At 46.5% G+C, this 24654-nt stretch overlaps 1 protein-coding gene across 8 annotated transcripts in view; it reads left to right on the top strand.

Annotated features, from left to right (window-relative positions):
- Window positions 1-21722, top strand: part of CACNB2 (calcium voltage-gated channel auxiliary subunit beta 2) — a 1556216-nt gene extending 1534494 nt beyond the window's left edge. For all 8 annotated transcript variants that reach the window (XM_069648579.1, XM_069648581.1, XM_069648584.1 and 5 more), the window contains one exon: window positions 18832-21722. In XM_069648579.1, the coding sequence (XP_069504680.1) occupies window positions 18832-19323 (492 nt within the window). In that variant the 3' untranslated portion in view covers window positions 19324-21722. The remainder of the gene's footprint in view (window positions 1-18831) is intronic.
- Window positions 21723-24654: the final 2932 nt, after the last annotated feature.

The raw sequence follows: 24654 nt of genomic DNA on the forward strand, positions 1-24654 counted from the left end.
CCTCCAATTTTACCACTGCACCAAATTATGAGTTTTGCCTTTGAGTGCAAATTTACCTCCAGCAAAAGCCTGAAGGTAAACCTTGCCACTCAATGCCCAGAAATCGTCAGAATTGACGGAATTATTGTGGCAGTAATTCCACCATAGTAATTCTACAAAGAAAATGCCCCATTGAGACAAATGGACCCAAATAAATGGGGATTTACACCGCTACTACCACTTGTAATCCCGTGGCAAATTCACAGGACCAAGTGGTGGAAACTGTAAATCCGTTTGATGGCATTTCAGAGGATTTATCTCTGAAATACCCCCAAACTCGTAATGAGGCCTTATATATACACATATTTAAAGAAATAATAATCTTAAGAACAACCCTGACCCCAAGGGCCATGTACAACAGTTACCAAAACATTTTAAACACTAGCATAATCTGTCAACCTTCTGAAATAGAAAGTAACAATGCATACATTAGGGGGACAAAGAAAAACAAGCTATAACTTAGCATAAACAAATTTATTTTTTAGAGCTTTTCAAAATACAACTAAAGCCAGAAGAAGTTGGATATAAGTAGAAGGGAGCCAAGCCAGTGGAGCAGCCTCGGAAAAGGCTTGGGCAGAAGACAGTAATAAAGAAACCTTGGGATATTGAGTCTTAAAATGTCCAAGATCGGAGGGTACCTAAGACTACCAGAAATCTGAAACACCCTGGCAATCTAGCAGGTTGGCCCAGCACAACAGCTGTTTATGGGATGTACTAGACGCTTGAAAAGTCTACATGTAAGTGGGTAACCAAGAAAAATGAAACTGAGAAGGTGAAATGTTCTCATACTTCGTAACCCGTAATTAATATCGCCGTAGACTATAGCGCATTTTTTAAAGGAAATAGGGGTGATGCCTATATTAAGATCTTCTGTTTATTCTATCATAAAGAAAGCTGAAAGAAAGCAGGTCTAATTGTTTGGAAAAACAAAAAAGCCTGAGTATTTAGAAGAATATACCCAGGTAGAAGAGATGCATGAATAAGAGCACAAAAGTAGCAAATATTGAATAGAAGAACCCAGCGAGTATGGGTGCTTGAGCTTCCAAAAATGTGCCTCCCAGTAAAGTCAAGCTTTTATGGGTGGGTTCAACCCATACCACAGTACTCTTGCAGTATTGGGGAGTTTGACTAGCCAGAGGGCTATTCCATTTTGGGGTTTTATTTGGCTAACAAGATAGTAGTGGACAGGACGGGATCACAAATTGGTAGTTTTGGAGGAGAAATTGAGTGCTTTTGGCTAGTGTTGGTGGAGTTTGGAGTGTTTTGGAGGCTTTTTCTAGTTTGTGGTCTTTTTGATATTTCCTAATCCATGTTTTATCCCCTTTTTTCTGTTTGTGTGTGTTCATTAGCCTCGGTCTCTAATCTTCCCTTTTTTATCCTTATTCCCCTTGAAAAAAACATTTTAAAAAATCCTTATGTACTTTTCCCTCTTGCCTTTGTGCCATCCCAAAATGTCCTACCCCCTTTCCTTTCTTTGTGGGTCCACACGCAAAGTTTTCTCTACAAAGTCTTCCAGTTCTTTGCTCAGTCAAAATCCCTAATGTTTGTGTGTTTCGAGAACCCTTTCTCATCATGTGAGTTTTTTTAGAAATCATTTTATCGTTGTTACTTATTTTCTGTTTTACACATTGGCACATTAGGCATATTAGGATATTTGTGTTTTACACTTAAGAAATGTAGGCAACATTTCCTTTCATTTGGGGGGGGAGTAGCAGAGGGAGTTGATGAGGAGCTGGACTACTCCTTCTCTGTGTCAGCACTTGAGGGAGTCAGCCAGCAGTGGGAGACAGAGCCCAAGGAGGAGGGGCAGGCTGAGATTGAGATGAAACGTGAGCTGGGGAGACCGTGGTTGAGGAGGGGGAACATGGTGGTTAAGGAGGAGGATGCCGTGGTTGTGCATGCTGAGACTATGATTGAGGAGGAGCATAAGGCGGGAGATGTGGCTTCCAATCTGTAAGAGGTAGGGTAGAGGCAGAGTTGCAAGAGTAGTACCTGCAGAAGGTGCGTGAGTAACTTGAACTTGGCTGGGAGGAGGAGTTACTCCAGGAGCAGCAGAGAGAGGTATCCACAAAGGTGTAGTGGGTCGAGGGACAGGGGGCAGAGGGCAGAGGAGATGATTGTGGTGCAGGACATTTAAGAGAGCCCCAGGCAGAGGACACAGAGATGGTCCCCCAACAGATGGCTCAAGAGGAGGAGGCACGTGTCACTGCAGCATTGCCTGCCTTTGTAGCAGTGGTAAAGCTGTCTAATGCAGTCTTCAAGAGTGTGAAGTCAAGTTAAAAGACATCCCCACCAATGACATCATCATCCATCTGGTTATAGGTGTGGGTCTGCTTCAGCTTTTGGGAGGGTGTGACTGTCATGGGGTAGATAGGCAGTGTATTTTGCAACTTCGTCCAGGAGTCTGTTCATTGGCGTAACCCAAATAAGAGGGACCTGGCCAGCTCTTTGATGCTCAAGCTTTGTAGGCTGTGACACAATGATATGTTCAAGTAGCGCACATCACGTGCCACAGATACATCAAGTGCATACTCCTTCTACAGTGGTGATGCGGTCACAAGTAATTGTCAGATAACACTCTAGCTCCCAACCAGCCACACTCTAGCAAGTGACACCATTCCCCCTTACTCTGGGGTAGCCTAACTGTCTCCCCAACCTGCTGTCTGGCCTAACACAGCCTGACCAAGTGGACCATCGTCTAGCAAGGCCACATTATAATCCCTAGAAGTACAGTCTCATTTTGGTGGTGGTAGAATTCAAGTTGTGGTGCCATTTGGGTGGAACAGTTGAGATACAGCCATGGGGAATGCAGACACATGCGGCATGCATTGTGTGATCTCTGTCAATCGTGAGCTGGATGAAAAGGTAGTAGTGGATGCCCTCGAGAAACACACCCTCCTGCACCAACCTATACTCTTCAAAATGGCTTGGCAAGAGGATACTAAATGGGGAAACATGGTGCACTGGGAGAGTGTTGAACAAAGGTATTAGTGGCTCTGCTGGTGAGTAGAGCCAAAATAATTGAGGCCAAAATGCAGTTTGTGAGTCTGATAAGACAGTGGCTCAGGCGGTTAATAGAGCCAAATAAACTGAAACATAACCTCCAAATTGTGACAGTGCTGTGGTACTAGGACTCGATCAACCATTGATGTCAATTTGTAAGCATCTACAACGTTTCCCCTGCCACTCTATCCAGACTGTAGCTGTGCAAACATCTTCTTCATCTGATGAATGTGTTTTGTGGTCTTTGAAGTGAAGGCACTGGTGTTTTCTCCCACTGTAATCTTTGTCAATAAGATGCTATTCATTTTTATAGAAGTAAGCTCTCTATCACCTGTGTGTCATTGAACAGCCTGCTGTAGCCCCTAGATGTGCTAAAAACCGGTTTGCACGGCACACTAGCCGGAAACAGCTTAGGCCTTACATTGCTAATTAAACAAGTGCAGATGCCCACACTAACCACCTGCTAAGCCAGAATTGCAGAGGATCATCACTACCCAGTTGCAGTGCTTAATGGGTGGGAGGCTTGTACTGAAAATGTCTTCAGTACCCTTCTTAGTAAGGGGTGGCAGGGATGACAATATGCCATTAGTGCATGGGGAATGGCAGGGGTATCCTCAAATGAAAAAGGGTGATACCATGTCTTGTCCGATGATGTCTTATCACCCTCCCGAGGGTCGCCTACCCCACAGTGATCCTCCCTCATATAGCTGCACCCAGGGTCAGGATCAGGATCAGGTTGCGGCTGCTGTCCCCTGACCACATGGGTACTGGTCAATGAACCATCAGATTCATCACAATACAGATAACCTCGCTTTACCCGGGAAAAAAGTGGGGAAGTGTGGGGAAGAAAAGAGGAAAGGGAACGTTAGACAAAGAAGCAGTGGGGGGGGGAAAGAAAACAGGAGGGCAGCGTCCGATCCATCCGATGCCGAGAAAGAGACTAGGGGAGAAGGAGTGCGGCAGGGGGGGAATAGGGTGCAGTCAAGCTAAGCGCACATGGCCAGCTCCCGCTCTCTAAATTCTTAAAGGGGAAGCATGCTTGGGCTTGTTATGGCTCCAATCCCATATTTGGACAACCATCCCTCACCATTACAATTGAGACTCTTGCTGATTTACTAATTTAAACAACTGTACACCACCATCTATGCCTGCAGATTCCACTGCCAACATGTTTCCCCTTCAATACACCACACAAGACACAAAAAGCTGCATCTATTCTATGACACCTTTGCTGTAATGTTGGCAATACATTTACTCTATTCCTTGTATAAAACTATGAATTCACATGGCTCCTTGGCCCTATTGATCCCTGCTCAGAAATTTCGAGTGGGCACTGCATCACTCGAACTTCAGGGCCATGCCTCTGCAACAATGTTGTGGAAGCAGTTGGGAATGTTACTGGACCACCAAGACGGTAAGAAAGTCCACTTATCAATGGACATGTGGGCCAGTACCCAAGGCACAAACTTCATGGTCATTCTGGGCGCTTGGTCACATTCCAACACACCTCTTCCCAGTAATGCCCAGGACAGCAATTGCCAAATATCATTTATCAGCAGGCAACCTTGTATGGATGGGTTTAAAAGCATGTCCCACATGGGAATGGTTCCCTGGGATAAGGAGGTTGTGGGGCATTGGCTCCTAATGGTTTTGTGGCAGCTGACAAATCATCCATTGTTGTAGCTGTGCTGAGGCTAAGTTAAATCATGCACATGCCCTGCTTTGTCCATGCCCTCCATCTTGTAGTGGCATGCTTCATAAGCCAGTACCCACCACTAGATGAGATGGTGAGTGTGTCCCTGAAAGTCTGCACCCTCTTTAGATAATCCTACAGGGCTCAAAACATGTTACGAAAGTGATTGATTGATTTATTGTGCAGCCATTGCACCACTCCTCAGTTTTCCTCAGGGCATTCTGTGGCCTCTATGGTGACTGCAGCCACACCTCACCTGCAGCTGTCACAGTCTTTGGTCAGATTCTGGCCAGTCACTCACGGAAGCATCTTTGGTTATGTTAGAGCACACACCACAGGACTCAGACAGATTTCTCCCATTGTTGCTTCCAGCTGCTTTTTGTCCCCAGCTTTTTTCCCTGTGGGTGGAATGGTTGCCCAGTGTGAGGGTATATCCAGTCCCCCCCATGCTCTGTTCCTTCCAGAAATTGTTTATTAAGCCCCGACACATACAAGCAGCCGAATAAAAAGTAAAACATTGACCAAATGGCAAAGTTGTCAGCAAATCTCTAACTAAACCCCCTTCACCATGAAAAGCCAGGACCTTTGGGTTTTAAAACAAGTCATTCCCCTCTAAAGCTTCAGGAGGATTTAGAGGCTTGCATGACCTCTGGAGTGACTGTCCCCCCTGTGATTTTTTTTCCCCAACCCTCCCCCACTCAAGACGCTAAGCAGTATAAGTGGCATGAGGGTACGTCAGAGGAAGAGTGCATTATCATCTTGAACAGTGGAAGAGCTCTGATCAGTGATACACAGGTGCTATCATATTCATCTTCCTTCAAACACACCCTCTCCCCCTCCTACAAAGAGGACCAGCTGTTGCTCATGAAAGCAATAGAGACAGTTCCTCCTTGTGAGCAAGGGTGGGTTTTTACTCAAGGTTCTTTACCATTCTGAAGAACAAGGTTTGCCTGCGGACAGAACTAGACCTCTGCCCCTCTTCTCTTTTTCTTGCCCATAGAAAGGTTCAAGATGATTACACCCGCAATCATTCGAGTATCCCTTAAACTAGATGACTCACTGGTAAGTGTGGACCTGCAGTGCATTTATCTACACATTCCCTTTTGTCCTCCCCACTGCCGTTACCTGTAGTTTTCCATAGGCCACAACCATTATCATTACAAAGTCTTACCCTTGAGCCATAGTTCAGCCCAAAGTGTTTTCACCAAGCTGATGGCAGTGGTGGTGGGGTTTCTGCGCCTACAAGGGATTCATTATTATCCCTACTTGGATGACTGGCTAATCAGAGCATAGTTTCCAGCTCAAGCCTCTTGCCACAAGGAACAATGATGATTTCCGGGAACATAGTTTTTCTGTGATTGAAGTTCACCTTAATAGCCTTGCAGGCGTTTTTTTCCACTGATGAAGAACTCCAATGTCTTCACAACTGATGGACAATGTGGTGATGGTGTACTCTTATGTCTCGTCCCCTTTCCTCCATACTGCATGGGTGTCCCTCGCAAGGGACAGGAGACAGAACCTTTTTCACCAGAAAAATCTTCTTCCCCTCTAAATTTAGAGGCACGGCCCTGGGAGCATGTGCTGTCCTGACTCCGACACCACACCTCAGTCCCCTTTTCCGCGCCGACAGGAACGGGCCGAATTCACCAGCATTCCTGGGTTTGGCTTTGGCCATGTAATTCCAAGCGCAGATTCTTCCTCTATATCTCCTTTTGTTTTTTTGTTCAATAGGTACTTCAGACCTCAGACGCCACAGCTCCTCCCCGGCGCATGTCGACTTTGATAGGGTTCAGCAGGTGCCCATACTGCAAAGGGCCTTTTCCAACTTCAGACCCCCACGCCCTCTGCCTACGTTGCCTTGGCTCAGACCACAGTTGGCAAGTCTGTTCGGCGTGCGGCTTGCTGTCCACGAAAGTGCTGAAGAACAGACTAGCCAGGTGGAGGGAGCTCTTCCAGCATTCTCCCTCTGAGGACCTCAAGAGTTTCTTGAGATGTGCCAGGCCAGAGGTAGGGCCTATATTTTCATCTTAACCTCGCAGGGGAGACTCCTTCCCAGGGACTCTCCTTCGCAGGAGGGACCGATCAGGTCCTTTTACTAACTTGCGCACCGAGGCTGTCACAGCTACCAGCCTTTGGGCTGAGGGATCCTTGGATCCTCCCGGTGCCAGGGTTGAGGGGCCGCTGGGCTCTTTTACCGGGTTTGTGCCTGAGGGGCTCCACCCTTGTACCAGCATCATGTCTGAGGGGCTAAGCCCTGTTTCCGGCAGTACGTCCGAGGGGGCACCTGAACGCAGCTCTAACAACCCCGGGGTCGAGGTTCATACACCTACCGGGCACTTGGCCGAGGAGCGGGACAAGTCGCGTGCTTCACACATAAGAGTCTTGGCAGAGGATCGCAGTGACGAGCTGAGCAACACGTGGTAGGCAGCTCAACAAAATGGCCGACAGGCCAGAAAAGGATACCCGTTTGACGCCTCTGCAAGACTTCGTCGAAGATCGAGTATCGAGGTGGGACTGACATCAACCGGCCTACCCTTCTTAAGCGCAGGGCTGCTTTCCCTTACATCCATATGTACAGGGTCAGCAGCGGCCTCAGTTGCCTCTAGTAACCCCTTCAGTGCCCTCCTCCCCCTCCTCTTCGGCCAGCGAGGACCGGATCTTTGAGAGGTTCCTCGGCCTCACGAAGTCTCCTGATATGGGGGTATCATCAAGGACGCAGTGCTAGTGGCACCACAGGCACCTCAGCCGATGCCTCTGGCCCCGGCACAGCCGCCCCCTCCGGCTCCTCAGCCTGCTCCACAGGCGGTTTCATAACAGCCTCCGCCCCTTCCTCAGCCTCTGGCGGTGGTCCCGTGCCCAGCCCCTTAAGGATACTGATGAGGAGGAGGATCCTGACACACCATCATCGGCCAGGTCCTTCCACGAATGTATCGCGGGCCTGGCCGAATACCTGGGCCTACCACAGCCACAGGTCGAACAGCCAGCGCTGAAGTCCTCACGTGGCGCATTTCCGCCAGAACGGGAATTCCACTGCAATCCGATATAGTCTCCCTCGCCAAGAAGGGTTGGCTCAAACCACACTCCGTCCAGCCAGTCAAAAGTCGCCTGGACACCAAGTACAGGCAGATGGAGGGGGATACACTCTTGCTCTCCTCCCATCCTCAGCCACACTCCTCTGTGATCGCTGCAGCATCACTGTACTTCAAACCCCAGTCGTCCTCGTCTTCTTCATCAACGGCGCTGTTAGGCAAGCAGGAGAAAACTTTGGAGGCATACGGTAAGAAGCTGTATTCCAACGCTTCCTTGCACCTGCGTCAGGCCAACGCAGAGATTATGGCGGGAAATTGCTGACTTCCTCCCGGACCTCCCCTCCCACAGCCAATCACGTTTCAAGATGAGTCTAGCCGAGGCCAAGCTTGTGGCGCAGGATATCATGGAGTCCACGCTAGCACACACCGATACCTCTGGACATGCCATCTGTATCGCCACGGACATGAGAAGGATGTCCTGGCTCCGGGCAACCAAGTTCAACCTGGATGTTCAGGAACGTATTCTAGATCTGCCCTTCGAGGGCAGCGACCTCTTCCACTCCAGCACAGACGAAGAGCTGGACAAGAAGAAGAATAGCTCTCAGACGGCTAAGTCTTTATCCATTCTGACAAAGGCCACGCCCAAAGCGTATTCCCAGTCTCAGCAACGCTCGGATAAGGGTCGCTCATCCGGAAGCTACCGTGGCTTCCAGGAACGCAGGTCTAGGCAGCCGGAACGCTTGCTGACCCCTAGTCGGCACAAGAATAAAAAAGGAGGTTGGGGGTCAAGGGCTTTTTCCAGTCCACCTCTGCCTCAGAGGGAAAAAAGTCTTGACACACCCAACCGGGTCCACGAGTCGCCAGTGGGGGGCAGGCTTGCCCTTCACGCACACCTTTGGTGACAGAAAATTTGCGGACTCTTGGATCCTGTTAATAGTTTCCTCGGGGTACCGTCTACCTATTCCGGCCTCTCCTCTTGCAAGTTGGGACAGCAACTCTTTTGGCAGAGATTCGGTCGCTCGTCCTGAGCCAGGCTGTGGAGGAAGTCCCAGCCTCCCAGCGAGGTTCAGGCTTTTACTCCAGGATCTTTGCCATTCAGAAGAAGAACCAGGTGGGCCTGAGAGTTGTACTGGACCTTTCCACCCTCAACCTCTGTTTACCTCTTCAGAGATTCAAGATGGTTACGCCAGCCTTTATTGCAAAGACATTATGCAGGGGAGACTGGATGTGCTCCCTGGATCTGAAGGACGCGTATCTGCACATCCCGATCTGGCAACCCCATCGTTCTTTCCTCCGGTTCAGGATCATGAGCTGCCATTTTCAGTACAAGGTCCTCCCTTTTGGCCTCAACTCGGCCCCCAGAGTCTTTACCAGACTCATGAATGCTGTGGCAGCCCTCATCTGGGCTCAGGGCCTCCACATATACCCATACCTAGATGTCAGGGCTACATCTCCGGAAGCAGTTCAACACTCCTCCCAAGCACTGATGAACACACTACAAAACCTGGGCTTTTCACTCAATCTCAGGAAGTCACAGCTGCAACCCACGCAGTCTATGACCTTCCTGGGCCTCATCGGGGACACGCGCGCCGAGATGGTCTTCCCCTCGGACGACAAGATCTCGGCCATCAAGAGGGCCACGTCCCACTTTCTCAGCCGAAGGTCTACTTCGGCTTGGTGGTACCAACATCTCCGGGGGCTTTTTGCAGTGGTACTGTTGGCTGTCCCCTACACAAGACTCAGGATGAGGATCCAGCTCCACTTCTCAGGGTCGTGGAACCAAGTGAAGGGATCGCAGGCCGAAATCATCGAGATCCCCACTTTTCTCCACCCGGACCTCACATGGTGGTCCAAAGGCTGCAACCTACGGACGGGCAAGCCCTTCAGGCCCCCCGCCCCACAGGTGACTATTACCACAGACTCCTCCCTCAAAGGACGGGGAGCCACCCTGGAGGATCTATCGGTCCAAGGCATGTGGACTCGACAAGAACAAGAGTACCACATCAATTGGCTAGAACTGAATGCCATCTGGTTAGCGCTCAGAGCCTTCCTCCCGCGGCTCAGGGGAAGGGTTGTCCTCATCCAGACAGACAAATCAACCAGTTCGTACTGAATCAAAAAGCAGGGAGGGACCAGGTCCCCCTCCCTGTGCAGACTGGCGATCAACATGTGGGAATGGGCCTTGGAAAATGAGATTGTCTTCACGGCAGTCCACCTCCCGGGGGAATCCAACCAGGAAGCAGACAGGCTCAGCAGGTTGGCGGCTGACAACTACGAATGGCAGCTGAACTACCTCGTAACAAGGGAAATCTTCCATAGATGGGACTCCCCCCAGGTGAATCTCTTTGCCACCCGGCACAACAGGAAGTGCCCCCAGTTCGCCTCCTGGCAGGGGTAGGGCCGGGGCTCCCTGGGCGATGCCTTATGGATTCAGTGGAACAGCATGGCAGCATACGCCTTCCCGCCCACTCCACTGATTCACAGAGTGCTTTGCAAGATCAGGGAGTCTCGCCAGCTCAACCTCATTCTGATAGCTCTGTGGTGGCCAGCCAGGCCATGGTCCTCGGAGCTGCTCAGCCTCTCTGAGGTCCCTCCAATCCACCTCCCGACGGGTCCAGCACATCTTCTGACACAGCAGGGAGGCAGAGTCGTCCACCCGCCCCTCAGAAGCTGGCCCTCACAGTGTGGTTCCTGAGCAGGTGACGCTCAGCCACCTCAACCTATCCCAAGCCAATCTGGAAATCATACAGGGGGCCAGGAGCAAGGCTACCAGAGCCCAATATAAGAGTAAATGGACCAGGTTCTGCCACTGGGCCCACGCCAGGGAAATCGACCCTGTGGCCTGTTCACTGGATGACGTGCTGTCATTCTCGGCGCACCTCACCAACTCTGGCGTGCAGGTGTACACCTGCCACACATAGCTCTCAGCTATTGGGGCTTAGAGGAACTCGGAGGAGGGGGTCTTTTCCTCCTCCAACCCGGTTGTCAAGAGACATTTGGCCGGACTTGCTAGACTCCACCCGCCCATTAGGAAGCCACACCCCGTGTGGGATTTGAACCTAGTCTTGGGCGCCCTCGTGCACAAGCCGTTTGAGCCCATGGCGTCTGCGGACCTCAGGCTGGTCATCATCAAGATGGCCCTTCTAGACAGCCTTTCACTTAAACGAGGAGATCATCCTTCCTACATTCTTTGCCGACCCAAAGCACAAGCCTCAGAGTTCTGCACTGCATAGATGTCCGGCGTGCCCTGAAATTCTACCTGAACAGGACCAGGGGCTTCCGCAAATCGGATGCCCTGTTCATCACCTTCAGAGGCGCCAGGCCAGGCTATCAGGTCTCCAAAGCCTCCATTTCCCGCTGGATGGTGTCTGCCATCAAGGAAGCGTACGAGGGCCAGCATAGACCACTTCCGGCGAACATGCATGCCCACGCAATCAGGGCCAAGGCAACTGCCATCGCCTTTCAGCGCCATGTCCCCTGGCAGGTCATAAGCAGGGCGGCCACATGTACCACCCCATCCGCTTTCGGCAAGCATTACTGTTTGGATGCCGGCTCCAGGTCGGATGCAGCTTTTTGGACAGCCGGTTCTCCGGAACCTGGATGCTTAAGGAGGGTCTCCTCTCCACCCAGGGCTACATTCAGTTGTAATCGGCCATGCAGTATGGAGGAAAGAGGGCGGGACGTAAGAGTAATTATAAATTACTCACCGTAGTGACTAAGTCTCCTTTCCTTTATACGTCCCATCATCCTCCCCCCTAATAATCTGGTGTCATTAGGCAATGGTAAATCTATTGTCAATGCGACTTTGGGGACTGAGGTGTGGCACCGGAGGGCGGAGTCAGGGCAGCGCATGCTCCCAGAGCCGCGCCTCTAAATTTAGAGGGGGAACAAGATTTTTCTGGTGGAAAAGGTTCTGTCTCCTGTCCCTCGCGAGGGACGCCCATGCAGTATGGAGGAAAGGGGACTATGGACTAAGAGTATGTTAGTCACTACGGTGAGTAACTTATAGGGCCTCATTACATGGATGGCGGTAAGGATTTACCGGTACCGGTAAAATACCGGTACCGGTAAATCCTTACCGCCTTACTACGAGGTCCCTTTGCGGGTTGGGGGATTTAACGCCTGCTTTTTGCAGGCGTTAAAAACCAACCCGCAAAGGGACCCAGGGAGCTAATTACGGTACCGCAAATTGCGGTACCGTAATTAGCACCTTCCCCATTCCCATTATGCCCTATGGGGCAAAAATGGGAATGGGGAAGGGCAATGGTGGAAGGGGGAATTACCGCCCCGCCAACCTTGGAATGGGCCGGTAATTCCCCTTCCCGCCAAGGCGGTGCCAGTATTTTACCGGCATGAACCATGGCGCTAATAGCGCCATGTTTCTCCGCCATCCGTGTAATGAGGCCCATAATTTCTGTGTCAACAACCATGGAAGCACCAGATTGGTGAACCTACGTGCTCTGGCTTTGTGCCTATGGAAGTGGGCACTGAGCAGCAGCATAGTGCCACAGATGGCTCATTTAGCAGGAACGGACAATGTTCAAGCGGATGAGATAAGCAGAAGATCCTTTGCCAACCACGAATGAGCCCAGTGAGCGAATCCAGTGAGAAATCTTTACCTCCAGGAGTCTGCCCTTGGTGGATCTGTTTGTGACCGAACTGAACAACAAATGTCATTATTATGCTTTGTGGAAGGACAGAGGGAAAGGGTTGCTGAGAGACGCATTATTGATCAAATGGAGCAACCTGTTCACTTATGCGTGTCCCTCTCTTTCCCGAGATTCTTGCAGAATTTTCGAGCCTGCAATCACTGCGCAGTTCTCCTAATAACCCCCAATGGCCGCAGAGGCACTGATTCTCTGAACTAGTGCTTATAGCAAGTGGACCACCTCTCCTTCTCCCCCTCTTTCTGGGCCTGCTTCTCCAGCCCACAATTCCTCACCTTGGTGTACAGGCACATGAGAAATTGATTTATGGTCACTTGGGATTATTGGACGATAACCTTAAGGTAATGGAGGCATCCCGGATACCTTTTACTCTAAATGGCTTTGTTTTTGCTATTGGATGTTGGGCAATTGAAATAGCCACCAGAGTTATCCATTTATGACATGCTTTCCTTCTTGACAAGTCATGTTCATTTGAGGACTCCAGTCACATACAAAACAAATCTGGTGGCTAATGGGGCATAGCTCTGAAAACAAAACGTGCTAGTGTCCTTTGCCAATCCAGTATTTCACGGGTTATTGTCCATCTGTTCTACCCCCCTTTGGCCCCTCCTATGCCCCCGCGCCCCCGACACAGTGTCCTATTGTGAACTGGGATCTGAATATAGTCTTAACAACTCTCGTTCACAAGCTCTTGGCATCAGTTGACTTAGGTCTAGTTACTTGGAAAATGGCTTTCCTGGTTTCAGTTAGCCTGTCGTATCAGCAAACTATATGCTTTATCTATCAAGGACCCTTACCTCTCTATTCACAGAGACAAAGTACTGTTATAGACCCACCCTTCGTTCTTACCGAAGGTGGTCTCAGACTTCCATATAAGCCAGGAAATCACTCTACCTGTAGTTTTCCAGAACCACAGAAATAGCAATTTTAATGCTCCATTATTGAGACGTTCAAAGGGCCTTGAGGTTTTATCTCGAGAGGTCTATGCCACATAGATCTCCGGACAAACTGCTTGTCAGCTTTAGTGGGGTATAGCCAGGCTAACAAGCAGCTAACGCCACTATAGCAGGATAGATAGTCCTATGCATTTCTCACACATACCAAGTGCATGGCAAGATTCTTGAAGGCCTGCATGCCCACTTGATGAGAGCACATGGTAGCACATGGTAGCGCAGTAGCCTTCCAGCGTCATGTGCAAAGCAGCTAAACGGGCCTCCCCTTCAGCTTTCTGTAAACATTGTGTACTGGACGCCAGCTCCAGATTGGACGCTGAATTCAAAAAAACATTCCTAAAGAATATCTTTGCAACAGCATATGTTTCTTTCTCTCTGGGTTAGAGTAGTGCATTACATACTGCAATAAGCATAGAGTAAATGGGACGGGATGTAGAAGGAACAGTTACTCACTGCTAGTGGCTACTGTACTCCTTATCCAATGTCCCCTTTCCTCCATATGCCTGCTCTCCATCCCCCTATAACTAGTTTGAAAGGTCCTCCAGGTCCTCTTGATGGTTCAGGGAGGGGAAGGAGCTCGCGAGGCAGGGGTTAGGGCCGGTCATGCTATGCGCACGTGGCCTGCACACACTTTGTAAATTCTTGAAAGAGACACGCACTTAGGCTTGCTATGGCTCCTGTTCTGCCCTGTTCTGCCGGAACTCCCATAAGTATAGAGGAAAGGGCACATTTGATTAGAAGTACAGTAGTCACTATGTTGAGTACCTTTTCCTTTCTTCCTCATCCGTGAATTTCTCGCTTTGTTGCTGAGCTGATGTCATATATTCTCCCATTTTTGACTCGGTTGGTGACGGTTCAACTGCCGCCGCCGCCTCCTCCTCCTTTACTCCATCTTCTGATTCCTGGTGCATGTGCAAAGATGATGCATACTCGATTACATTCCTTCCCAAATTACTTTGCTACAGATGTCCCTGTTTGTTTAATAGGAAAAGGTTTGATGCTATGCTTGGTCTATTTGGCTCGCGCAGTTATCCATACTGTCTGGGCTTCTCCAGTGCAAACAGCTGCACCGGTAGCAGGTGAAAAGTGCCCAATGGGTGCATTCCTCACCCGACCTTTACACTGTTCCCTACTATGTTTGGGTACTGCAATAGATTCAGGCATGATAATTTAATTCACCATTTCCTTCAATAAATGCACACAAGGTTCTCAGTGCTTTGGTCTTCTCCCCGCCTAGTAAATGCATGTGAGTTTCTCAATGCTATGGCCTTCTCCGATACTAAGTGCATGTACGATTCTCATTGATTTAGCCTTCTCCCATGCCTAGTAAATGCATGTGAGGTTCTTTCTCAGTGCCTTGGCCTTGTACTTGCACTTAGGGTTTTCAGTTCTTTGCCCTTCTCCAACGCCTAGAAAGTTCAAGTGGGGTTCTCAATGCTTATGACTACTCCTAGAGTATTCATGTGAGCTGTACTGCCTCTCCACCAACAATTCAGAAACACCCCCACCCATAAATAAATTCCTCCAACCCCCCAAAACTATCCAACCTAATTACCTAAATCTACCTAAGCCCCATTATTCATTTAAGAATACTCTAAGCTAACTATACCACACATCCCTTTGCTAACCACCATGAGCCACTCCTGCCTCTTATTTAAGTGCCAACCATTGACTATCCAAAGTTTCTATTCACTTGTTTTTATATAGATATGAAGTTGAACCTCTTATCACAAACCTTAGGAAAAACCGGTAACGTCTGACCCATTCCAGCTCCCTGGAAACTCCACAGGTTCGGGTTTTGCTCAAACCATCCCACCCATGCTCACAAGTGAGTCGGCAGAGGACGAAACCAGAAGAAATTCGATGTTTGTGGAATTAGATTTAAAGAAAGTAAAGGCATCTAGTCCATAATAGCACCAAGACTATCCCTCAAGTGGAGGACAACAGCCATGGACAACAATGTTAAGATACAATTTCCTGCCGTCAGCGTACTGGTATATGGAGCGGCCAGAGCAATCAGTCAGCTCTCCTAGCGGTTCAATGTAGATATTAAAAATCAAAGGCGAGAGCACAGAACTCAGAGGACACCACACCACACAGGAAGGCAGAGCCTGATCTAGATGGGCCAACTTGCCCACATTGTTGGCAGCATTAAAAAAAGTATGGGAAAAAATCACAGACAGACCAAGCCAATCCAATGTTGGTAAATAAAAGGTTAATCTGCATTTAGTGTCTACTAACCCTGGGGAGGAATGGCCTTTGGGATGTCAGGTAGGCAACATAATTAAAGGCACTTCAAACATCGTAGCAAATTAAATGCATCAAAAACATGCATATTTTCAACTTAAAGACAGCCATGCAATGAATATAAAAGGTGTGTTTTCAAACTTTAAATTTCGAGATTTCATTTTCAACTGTGCTGTTTCAAAGTTCAACATTTCAAACTAATCTCCCATATTAGATCAAGTCAAAGTGTCAATGGTTCAAATTGACAAACCTACCATCCTTTTTTTAATAGAATGTATGAAGGCGGGACTTGCTCCACTTCCCTCTGCTGAATGCAGTGAGCATTTGGGAATTTGCAAGTCATCGAGCACATTTGCCATGGGATTTGCCTTGCAGCTACTTTAAATATTCTAACACTCACTCTAAGCAGACTTCGTTAGGACCTATGTCAGGATATCAGACAGTCTTCAAGGCTATCAACGAATGATGCGGCATTCTCAGAACTCAGTGTCAATTATATGGTTCTTGGATGGGGGGTCATAATAAAGTAGAAGTGTTCATTTATGCTGTTAAACTGGTCCAGTTGATTTTGGGGGGGGGATCCTGCCACATGCTTCAATTCTATTGTTAGAGCGTTCGGTAACTCCTAAGTGGAACGGGATATGGTACAGTATGAACACATCCTTGGTGATGAGTTGGCCACCGTTTTACTTTAAATAGCTATGAGAAGCCGTTTAAGAACCTGTCACTAAGTGGTAGTACCTCCTACAGGTTGTGAATAGGAAAGAGCCATGAAATAAATGTAAGAGAGTCCCCATGATAGACACTGGCTTAATTTCACCACTGTGGCGAGGTCCCACTGTGCAAATTGAAACTGGCATATTTTAAGTGTTTAATTGCAACTGTGCAAGCAAAACTACAATGTTAGGATAGTAATGGTGGCTAGCCAAAGGTAAAGTTTTGTTTCTGAAGTGAAAGTCAGGGCACTCTTGGGCCAAAGGCAAAAGAGTTCAAGTTGAATGCAAAGCGGTGGCAAAAAAAGTCACAAGTTGAAAAACGGTCTTGGTATTCAATACGAAAGTATTCCCAACCAATCTTTTTCTCAATAAGGAGGCTTTCTTTCCTCTAGAAACCATTTCCCAGAGGAGCATGGTCTGATTTCTCACTTTTCTTTCTGGTCCTCGGAATGTCCACTGCCACAGACACACAGCTCAGGGGCAGACTGATGTTTAGGTGGCCTACCAAGGTCCTCCTTGTTTAATGTTTAGGGTCTTGCTTGCCTGGGAGGTTGGCTGACCGTGGTAGGGTTAGCTTGCAAAGCATAGCCCTACATTCTTTAATGCCCTTCTCCTCTCAATAGTGCCACCTGTTCTCTTCTCCATATTGCCTAATCTTAAACTCTTCCCTCTAACTGCCTGTCAGGGGAGACAAACTCTCTTCTTAGTTTCTGCTGTCTCAAGTCTTTCCTTCTCTCTAGCTGTTCTTTGTTTACCCTGATCGTCTTTCTCACCATCTCAAAATCCTTCTTTCTGTGGTATAACCCTCTACATTGGTCTCTCCTCTGTCTCCCAAACCTTCCCCTTGTGATGTTCTCTCAGTATAAAAGTCTCATCAGTAATCACGCTCTCTTCCTTCGTCTCCACATTTAGCTTTCACTGCCCTTGTCTCTCACCTGTTTGAGCTTAATCTCATTAATTCTCCTATTGTAGTTCCCCATGACTTCCTGATGGTACCACTGATCATGCCACTCAACGCACTCCAAGGTGGTACCCTTCTTACTCTTTCGCCAAAACCAACTCTATCCCTCTTGCTAACCAATACAAATATTTCTCCTGATTCACCATCTCTCACACATAGAACTCCTGGCTTTGCTTCCCAAGATGGTATCCTTCAGATCCCTACTAACACTACACCCTACCTTACCCTCTAGCGCCCCTTCTTGCAACCCAAATCTCCCCTCAATCTTCCATGAGTCTATGCACTCACCACATACCAGAGCCTGCTTCTTCCAGCACTCCATCATGGTGTTCTCTCCTACTAGATCACCCCCTCTGATTCAAGTCTCCCAAGGTCTGCTGCTCTCTCTCCTGGCCAGCTGTCCCCAGTTCTGTCTTTGTACTGCTAATACTCCCCGCTTGGGATATCTCAGGATCTGTCCTCCTCTACAAAGCTCTTCCGACGACTGACAAAGGAAGCTTGGGCTGTCAGCATTTTATTTGGTGTCTTCTGTCTGGGATTCAAAGGAACAGGCTGCACCTTCGTTATGTAGCTAGTGCTGCCTGCTGATTGGACCATGTGACCCTGGGTGTTCTGGAGGCCGTTCCAAAGCTTCATGGAGAGGCCAGACACCCTTTGGGATTTTATTCTGGCCTCTGCTGCATGTGTGATTTCACCTCCCTCCCCTTAAGATCTCCCGTGAGGCTGCCTACTTCCCTTTGTGTACAGTGGTAAGTCTAGGATGTGTGTTTTTCTGTTGGCAAACTCTTTTGAAAGGATGAGGAAATGTTAGCTGCCTTTGTGTTTGTTACCATGGGTTTGGGAGATAATCATGGTAGCATTTTATCTCCCACGATGCTGGTTGGGGAAGCACAATGATGACCACTATCGGCTTTGTAGGCTGTCCCCTGGTAGAATGGAAAGCGAACACATTGTATTTACATGCACTTTTCCCCTTTTTTATATCCTCAAGCTTGACTTGAAAGGGGTCGTTCTAGCCACTGGAGTCCCCAACAGAGACTTCTAATGGCACACTGTGATTGTCACCTGCCCTCTGAAGGGCTGCCTTGTCACAACACCCACTAATCCATAAGCTCCTTCATATGATGGGTTCTTGTGGTTATCCATTGCAAAAAGCCATTTTTTGTTCACTCATTGCTTTGAGGCATTCATCTTCGCTTCTCTAGTTCGACATGCTGGACACAGATGTATGATGTAATTGATTTATTGTTAAGGGCCTCTACTGGATTATATCCTCAAATTCAAGAGTATTTATGCACACATTGGCTTACTGTCTTTTTGTGCTTAATGATGCAAATATGTTTGGGGAGAGTCTTGCAGGAATTCTTTTTTTATGTTAATCAATGGACCTATCTCCACCTTTTCTGCTATTAGTGTATGGTATAATTTTATGTTTGCGAACAGAACATTTCAGTAACAAATTGTATAGTCGAGTTAAAGGTTGTCGTAATCGTAAAGTAATGCATACTTGTCATCTTAAATAGGGATCCCAAGGAGAACAAAAGAATGACCACGCAGCACCAGAAAGAACTGGGTCACAGGAAGAGCATCCACACATTGAACCTACAAAAAGATCCCAGCATCGCTCTTCCTCCTCGGCACAACACCACAATCATCGCAGTGGCATTAGCCGAGGCCTTTCCAGGCAAGAAACATTTGACTCTGATATACAGGACAACAGAGACTCAGCCTACATGGAGCCAAAGGAGGAATACTCAGGCGAACAGGGTGACCATCAAGAATCCCACAGGGAGCATAATCACAGAGAAGGGTCCCATGGTGGCAGCGACCATAGGCATAGAGAATCACGGCATCGGTCAAAGGAGCAAGACAGAGAACAGGACCACAATGAGAGCAACAAACAACGCAGCCGTCATAAATCTAGGGACCGAAATTGTGAAAAAGATGGAGATGTTGTCTCCAAAAAGCGTAATGATACAGGAGATTGGAACAAGGATGCATATATCCGCCAGTAACTCTCATCCTCTTTTCTTTGCGTTTCTATGAAGTCTTGTATACAAATATTCCCCTTCACAAATATGTCAGCCCAATGCTGAAAACATTCTATCCATCTGTGAGTTGTTTTGTATTGCTATTGCTTGCATAGCAATAGCGTAAGTAGAAATAACCTACCATGTACTGGTTTAGTTTCTCATCTGTGCTGCAATTATAAATTGGCATGGTACAACTTAAAATATGGTTTTGTACTGTGCTCTATTGGGATTTTTTGGTAGTTGCCACTTGAACAATATCTGTTGCCATCAAGGTGTTGTTGATGTTTTGAGAACAAATTATAATCAATGTCTACTTTCACCCAGTGTATTCAGCAAGTCCGATACTGCGCACACAAATATTAGTTATTCTGATTTTCAATGAGCATGCTCTGATTTGAAGATTAATTTAAGGACTACTACCTGCTACTTATACCTCTAGATGAACATATTTGGGGACAGAATTCGTTTTTGCCTTACAAACAAGGAATTATTATGTAAAAACCTATTTTTATGTACTGGTACTGTGTACTGTAAAAAGAGTTTGTAAATGTAATCACAAGAAACACGTATTTATGACTATGTTTGACCACACTGTTTTCAAAGTCTTTAGCAAAGTCAGCAGATTTACTTTGAGTTCTGAAGAAAGGATTAAATCTCATTCAGGAAAAATGTAGCAAAATCTGACCGTTACTTTTTAGATAAATAAAACAAATATATAACAGGTTAACAGTTCTTCCATGCACATCAAGAGAATAAAACCACTACATACAGCAGCAGTTAAGGTACTCCAGTCAAGGAATGAAAAGTCCTGCCCATGTTTAAGATAAAAAAACAAACTAACAAAACAAAGGTAGGGTACTTATTTATCCCCACCCACCCAATGACAATTTGCTTCTGGTTCGTTTCTAACATGGGAGCAAAAGTGAGTATTCACCTTTGTTTGAACTACTGTATTAAAACACATTTATTTTCATAGTTCAAGAGCTGCACTGATCATATTATACCAATATATGTTTTTCTCAATGGTAACAGTGATTGGTGAGGATGTCCCTTTAAATCCCTGCATTGGCGCAAACATGTTAAAGTAATCTTTTGTAACCTGGCATTTGAGGCAATGCACCAACATGTTTTGGGTAGACAAAAGCTCTTCACTCAGCCTTTGATCATCTATTATAATCACAGAATATTATATCACTTGTCCTTTGTCACAATTACTTCTCAGAAAGTGACATAACATCATTTGTCCCACATGGACTCACAGAATGTAGATGGAACAGCCATCAAAAAGTGTAAAACTAATAAATAAGTTTACAACATTAAATCAGCAGATGAACCTCAAACACCTGGGGACCCCTAAATGAGGACATGCCCCCAGTTATTGGGCCTTCCCATTCTTGCCCATTAGTTCCTGGGGTGGTACTCAAAGGTATGCCCAGCTACATTCCTCCAGATTTTAGATACTCATGTACCCATGAGAGCTTATCTGAGTTTAGACTAGCAAGAACCTGTGGCGTGCCACTGAAACCGTAGGGGACGACCTGTGAACATAACTAGTCGGCATGTTAGCAACTCATAGATTTTGCAGTTGTTGTATCATTGATTATTGAGTGGCATGCAAAAGACATATCATTCCTAGGATGACACTCACAATTTAGATTCCAGTCAATAATATAAAACATTCTGCAGCATCTATAATGCTGTTCAAAGATAAGGTCCCACATCACCAATTTCACCAATGTCTTTGCTAGAAGGCTAAGATCCACAACCAAAAACATATCATAAACCTCCAGTTTCAACCACAGCATGGTAAGCGAGAACTAGTGATCCACTGACAGTAATGGAAGAGTATTAGAACAAGAGAGGGGACCAGATATTAAGGCAAATGCTAAAAGCTACCTTTGTTAAAGGAAATGTGTGTAGGCCAATGTGTCCGTATTTACACTTCTGCCCATTGTCTGAATTAAGTCTATTCAAGATCTCACCAACAGATTTATAAACAACACACAGATAGCTGCTGGTCTTTAAAATTGATGGAAATCAACACATGGTTAGATGTGTTTTAGAAATTCCTGTTCCAAAGCCTCTGGCAAAGCAATAGACCATAGAGATTTCAGAATTTAAGCACTTTACACCAACACATTCACTACTGAATTTCACGTTACGTGGGATATACATTAAACACAGGTTGTATGCTTCCATTGCAGGTTTCGATAAACTGCATTTTGTTTCTTGTCAAGTTTTTTACAAGAGGTGTAAAAGTATATATTTGTTGGGAACTATGTCTGTACATATGTGCACTGCAGCTTCTCTTCCTGTGTCATATTTGTAAACATTTGTACATATTTCATGACTGCCTTTGTAGATAAACGATGGTAAGTAGACCTGTTGCACTGGTGAATGGATTAATTTATTATATTCTACAAATTATGTCTGTAATGTTTATGTGATATGAACACATCTACCTTGCTGCATTCAAATGGGCAAAGTTGCCACGCCTTTTGTGAAATAATGAGTTGGGGTTATGTTCTTGTTCAATAAGTCAATAAGTATTTATAAGTATTTTTTCCAGCTTTAAAGTGTATTTCGTTATACCATCACTGGATTTTCACTACGAAATAATTATTCTACAGGTCATTGCCATACACACATTTCCCTTTCCCCACACAATACTACTACCCTCATTCATTTAAACCACCTTCATGTTGAATGACAAGAAATGTTGATATTGTGTTCATGATTATCATTGTAACTACTTGTTGAGTTCTATCCTCTTAATATGACATATGGGTTATTTTGCAAGAGGTAATATCTTTATCCATGCAAGAAATCAGGGATATATAATAGGATCAGAAAATGAACGTAAAAAGAAAAGGACAAGTATGCATCTTCCTTGATGGACATTAGCTTGTTGTGGGGGTGCTATTCACTTCATTAGGTTTTCTGCTCTCAGCTACATACATTTGTGTGTACATCTTTTTCCGGATTTCATGCTGGCAGTGTGCAATTTTACGAATGCACTCCAAGCACCATGGGTATTTCTTTTATATCTATGTCTCAAATGATCTGGTCAGAGACATTTTTGTTCAAGAATGGGCATTACATTCAGTCACAGACCTATCTGGATTTCCTATGGATGCATTTCCGGAAAAGAAAACCTCTGGATACTGTCCATACATCCGTCTCATTCTGTCTTTAGTCTACCTAGCTTACACACTTCACCACTTTCTCTCCCGTCTCATTTTCTGTTTCCCTCCTATATCTCAAATCCAACAATGTTGTGTAACTGTTAAACACACCCAAATTACTGATAGGCACCAACTCATGAAATTGCAATCTGTTTATGGCACCCAAAAACTGACCTCTGTCCATTGATGGTTCTGTTCATCAACCACTTTTTAGAAATCTAATTTCTATCTTTATACAGTTACATGTTTTGTAGAACAACAACTTGCATTAAGCAAAAATGTATAAAGAAGTGTTAGGCAAAGTTTGAATGCAGTACCCTCTGGGAACACTACAACTATAACTACAGGTATATGCAACCCAGCCTTTGGTATAAGCTTGTACTACACAATTTTGGTAGCGTGTTGAGCAGCCAGGCTTATCTCAAGAGGGGAAATGTGAGCTGTAGTGGAGTTACACAAAGATTCACAGTTACAGGTATTCAAATAAACTCTTACTCTCAAGGTGTCTTGCATAAACAATTAATTTATTTAGCAGTCAGTTATAAAGCCTTCTTCAGAAGGGAGCAATAGAATAGTAACACACAAATTCAATACTGTACACTCTGAGTTTCTGAATCAGACAATGCCCTTTTGGGATGGGCAACAGACGCAACCTACACCCACAGGTGACTTCACTAACAAGGATGCTGGGGACATTAATACCTTACTGTTGGCATTCAGAATACTCTAAAAAAAGTAAGTAAAAGGCAAATGTTATTAGAACACAAGAAATTACAAATAGTCATAAGCAGGGCAAATACTTTCAGATAGCACTTAGAAGAGTCATTCAATTCAATAGGCACTTCAGGTAAGTAAATGGAAAAGTCTTTGCACAAGTTCTTGGGAGTCTTTGAGAACAAAAACGAACCAAATGTAGGGCCACAAGCTGATTAGACTTGCGAGATGCAGAAGTTACAAGCACTTACACAGTAAGAGGTAAGTACTCTTAGGCTAGTTTTACAGTACCTTGGGGTAAAGAAGAAAAAGATGCAGCTGAAGACTCTGTTCCTGTGCAGCTCAGCAGATCTCACTGTTCCTGGGCCTCAGTCATGGGGACAAGAGAGGACGTCGGAGGACTCCTGTACTGGCACTGTCAAAGCTGGCCACCTGCAAACTTTACTTTCAGCTCCTTGCGGTACAGCAAATAGCAATAAGCGCGGTTCCGGGCTGTCAAGGTGGACTTTCCTCACATCTGAGGTCCCTCACTCAACTGAGGGGGGGGGGGGGGGGTCAGGCTTGGTAAATCCTGCTTCATGGGAGTCCGGAGGATTTTCCAAAAGCTTTAGGTCAGCTTACAAGCAACACACACAATCTGGTGTCCTTCTCCCTGGCTCTACGGGTTCCTGCAGCAACTCTGAGGTAATTCAACCAGCTCTGAGATGGGTGTCCAGGTGGCTTACTTGGGAGTTGATTGGTCCCACCAACTCAAAGGGAGAAGTTGTCCTTGGAGGGCTTCTCTGTCGATGCGAACTTGGCAATTCGGACCTGCAGCAGGGCTTCACCGGGCAAACCAACGGTCCAGGAGTTGCAGCAGCCGTCTTCTTCAAGATCATCTTCGGTTCATTCATCCAGTGGTCGACTCTGCCTTCCAAGCCAAGAGACTCGCCTTTTATTCAGTTCTCTCCCATCCTTGCCGGACAGTCAGCCAGCCAATCACCACAGAGTGCATTTGGGTCTCCTAGGAGACTAAGCACGGAGATGTGGGCACCTCCCTCACTTCCTGCCTACCCCAGACATTGTGGAGCCAGAGGCGGTCTTCACTCCTGAAGCCCGCCAAAGGCGAATGAACAAAGAGACCAAAGCTGGTTTGGCATGCAGAGAAAACCTCTAGAAGGACCTTTCTAAAAGGACATGCCAAAAAAAGAAGACCGGGCACCATTTTAACCAGGATGGCCGGACGCCATTTTGAAAAAGATGGCTCCAACGGTTAACGTTACCGGGTCCGTGAACGGTCGCGGAAAATGCTAACCTTGGTAGTTCAAAACAAAACCACCAGCACTGCCACCAGCAAGTCAATTGAGGAAAGGGTAACATAAATGTTACATGAGCATTTAGCCACAAGGGATACTAAATAACCCGTCCAGCACTC

This window comes from Ambystoma mexicanum, chromosome 2q (genome assembly GCF_040938575.1).
Source record: "Ambystoma mexicanum isolate Mex_15411 chromosome 2q, UKY_AmexF1_1, whole genome shotgun sequence".
NCBI lineage: Eukaryota > Metazoa > Chordata > Amphibia > Caudata > Ambystomatidae > Ambystoma > Ambystoma mexicanum.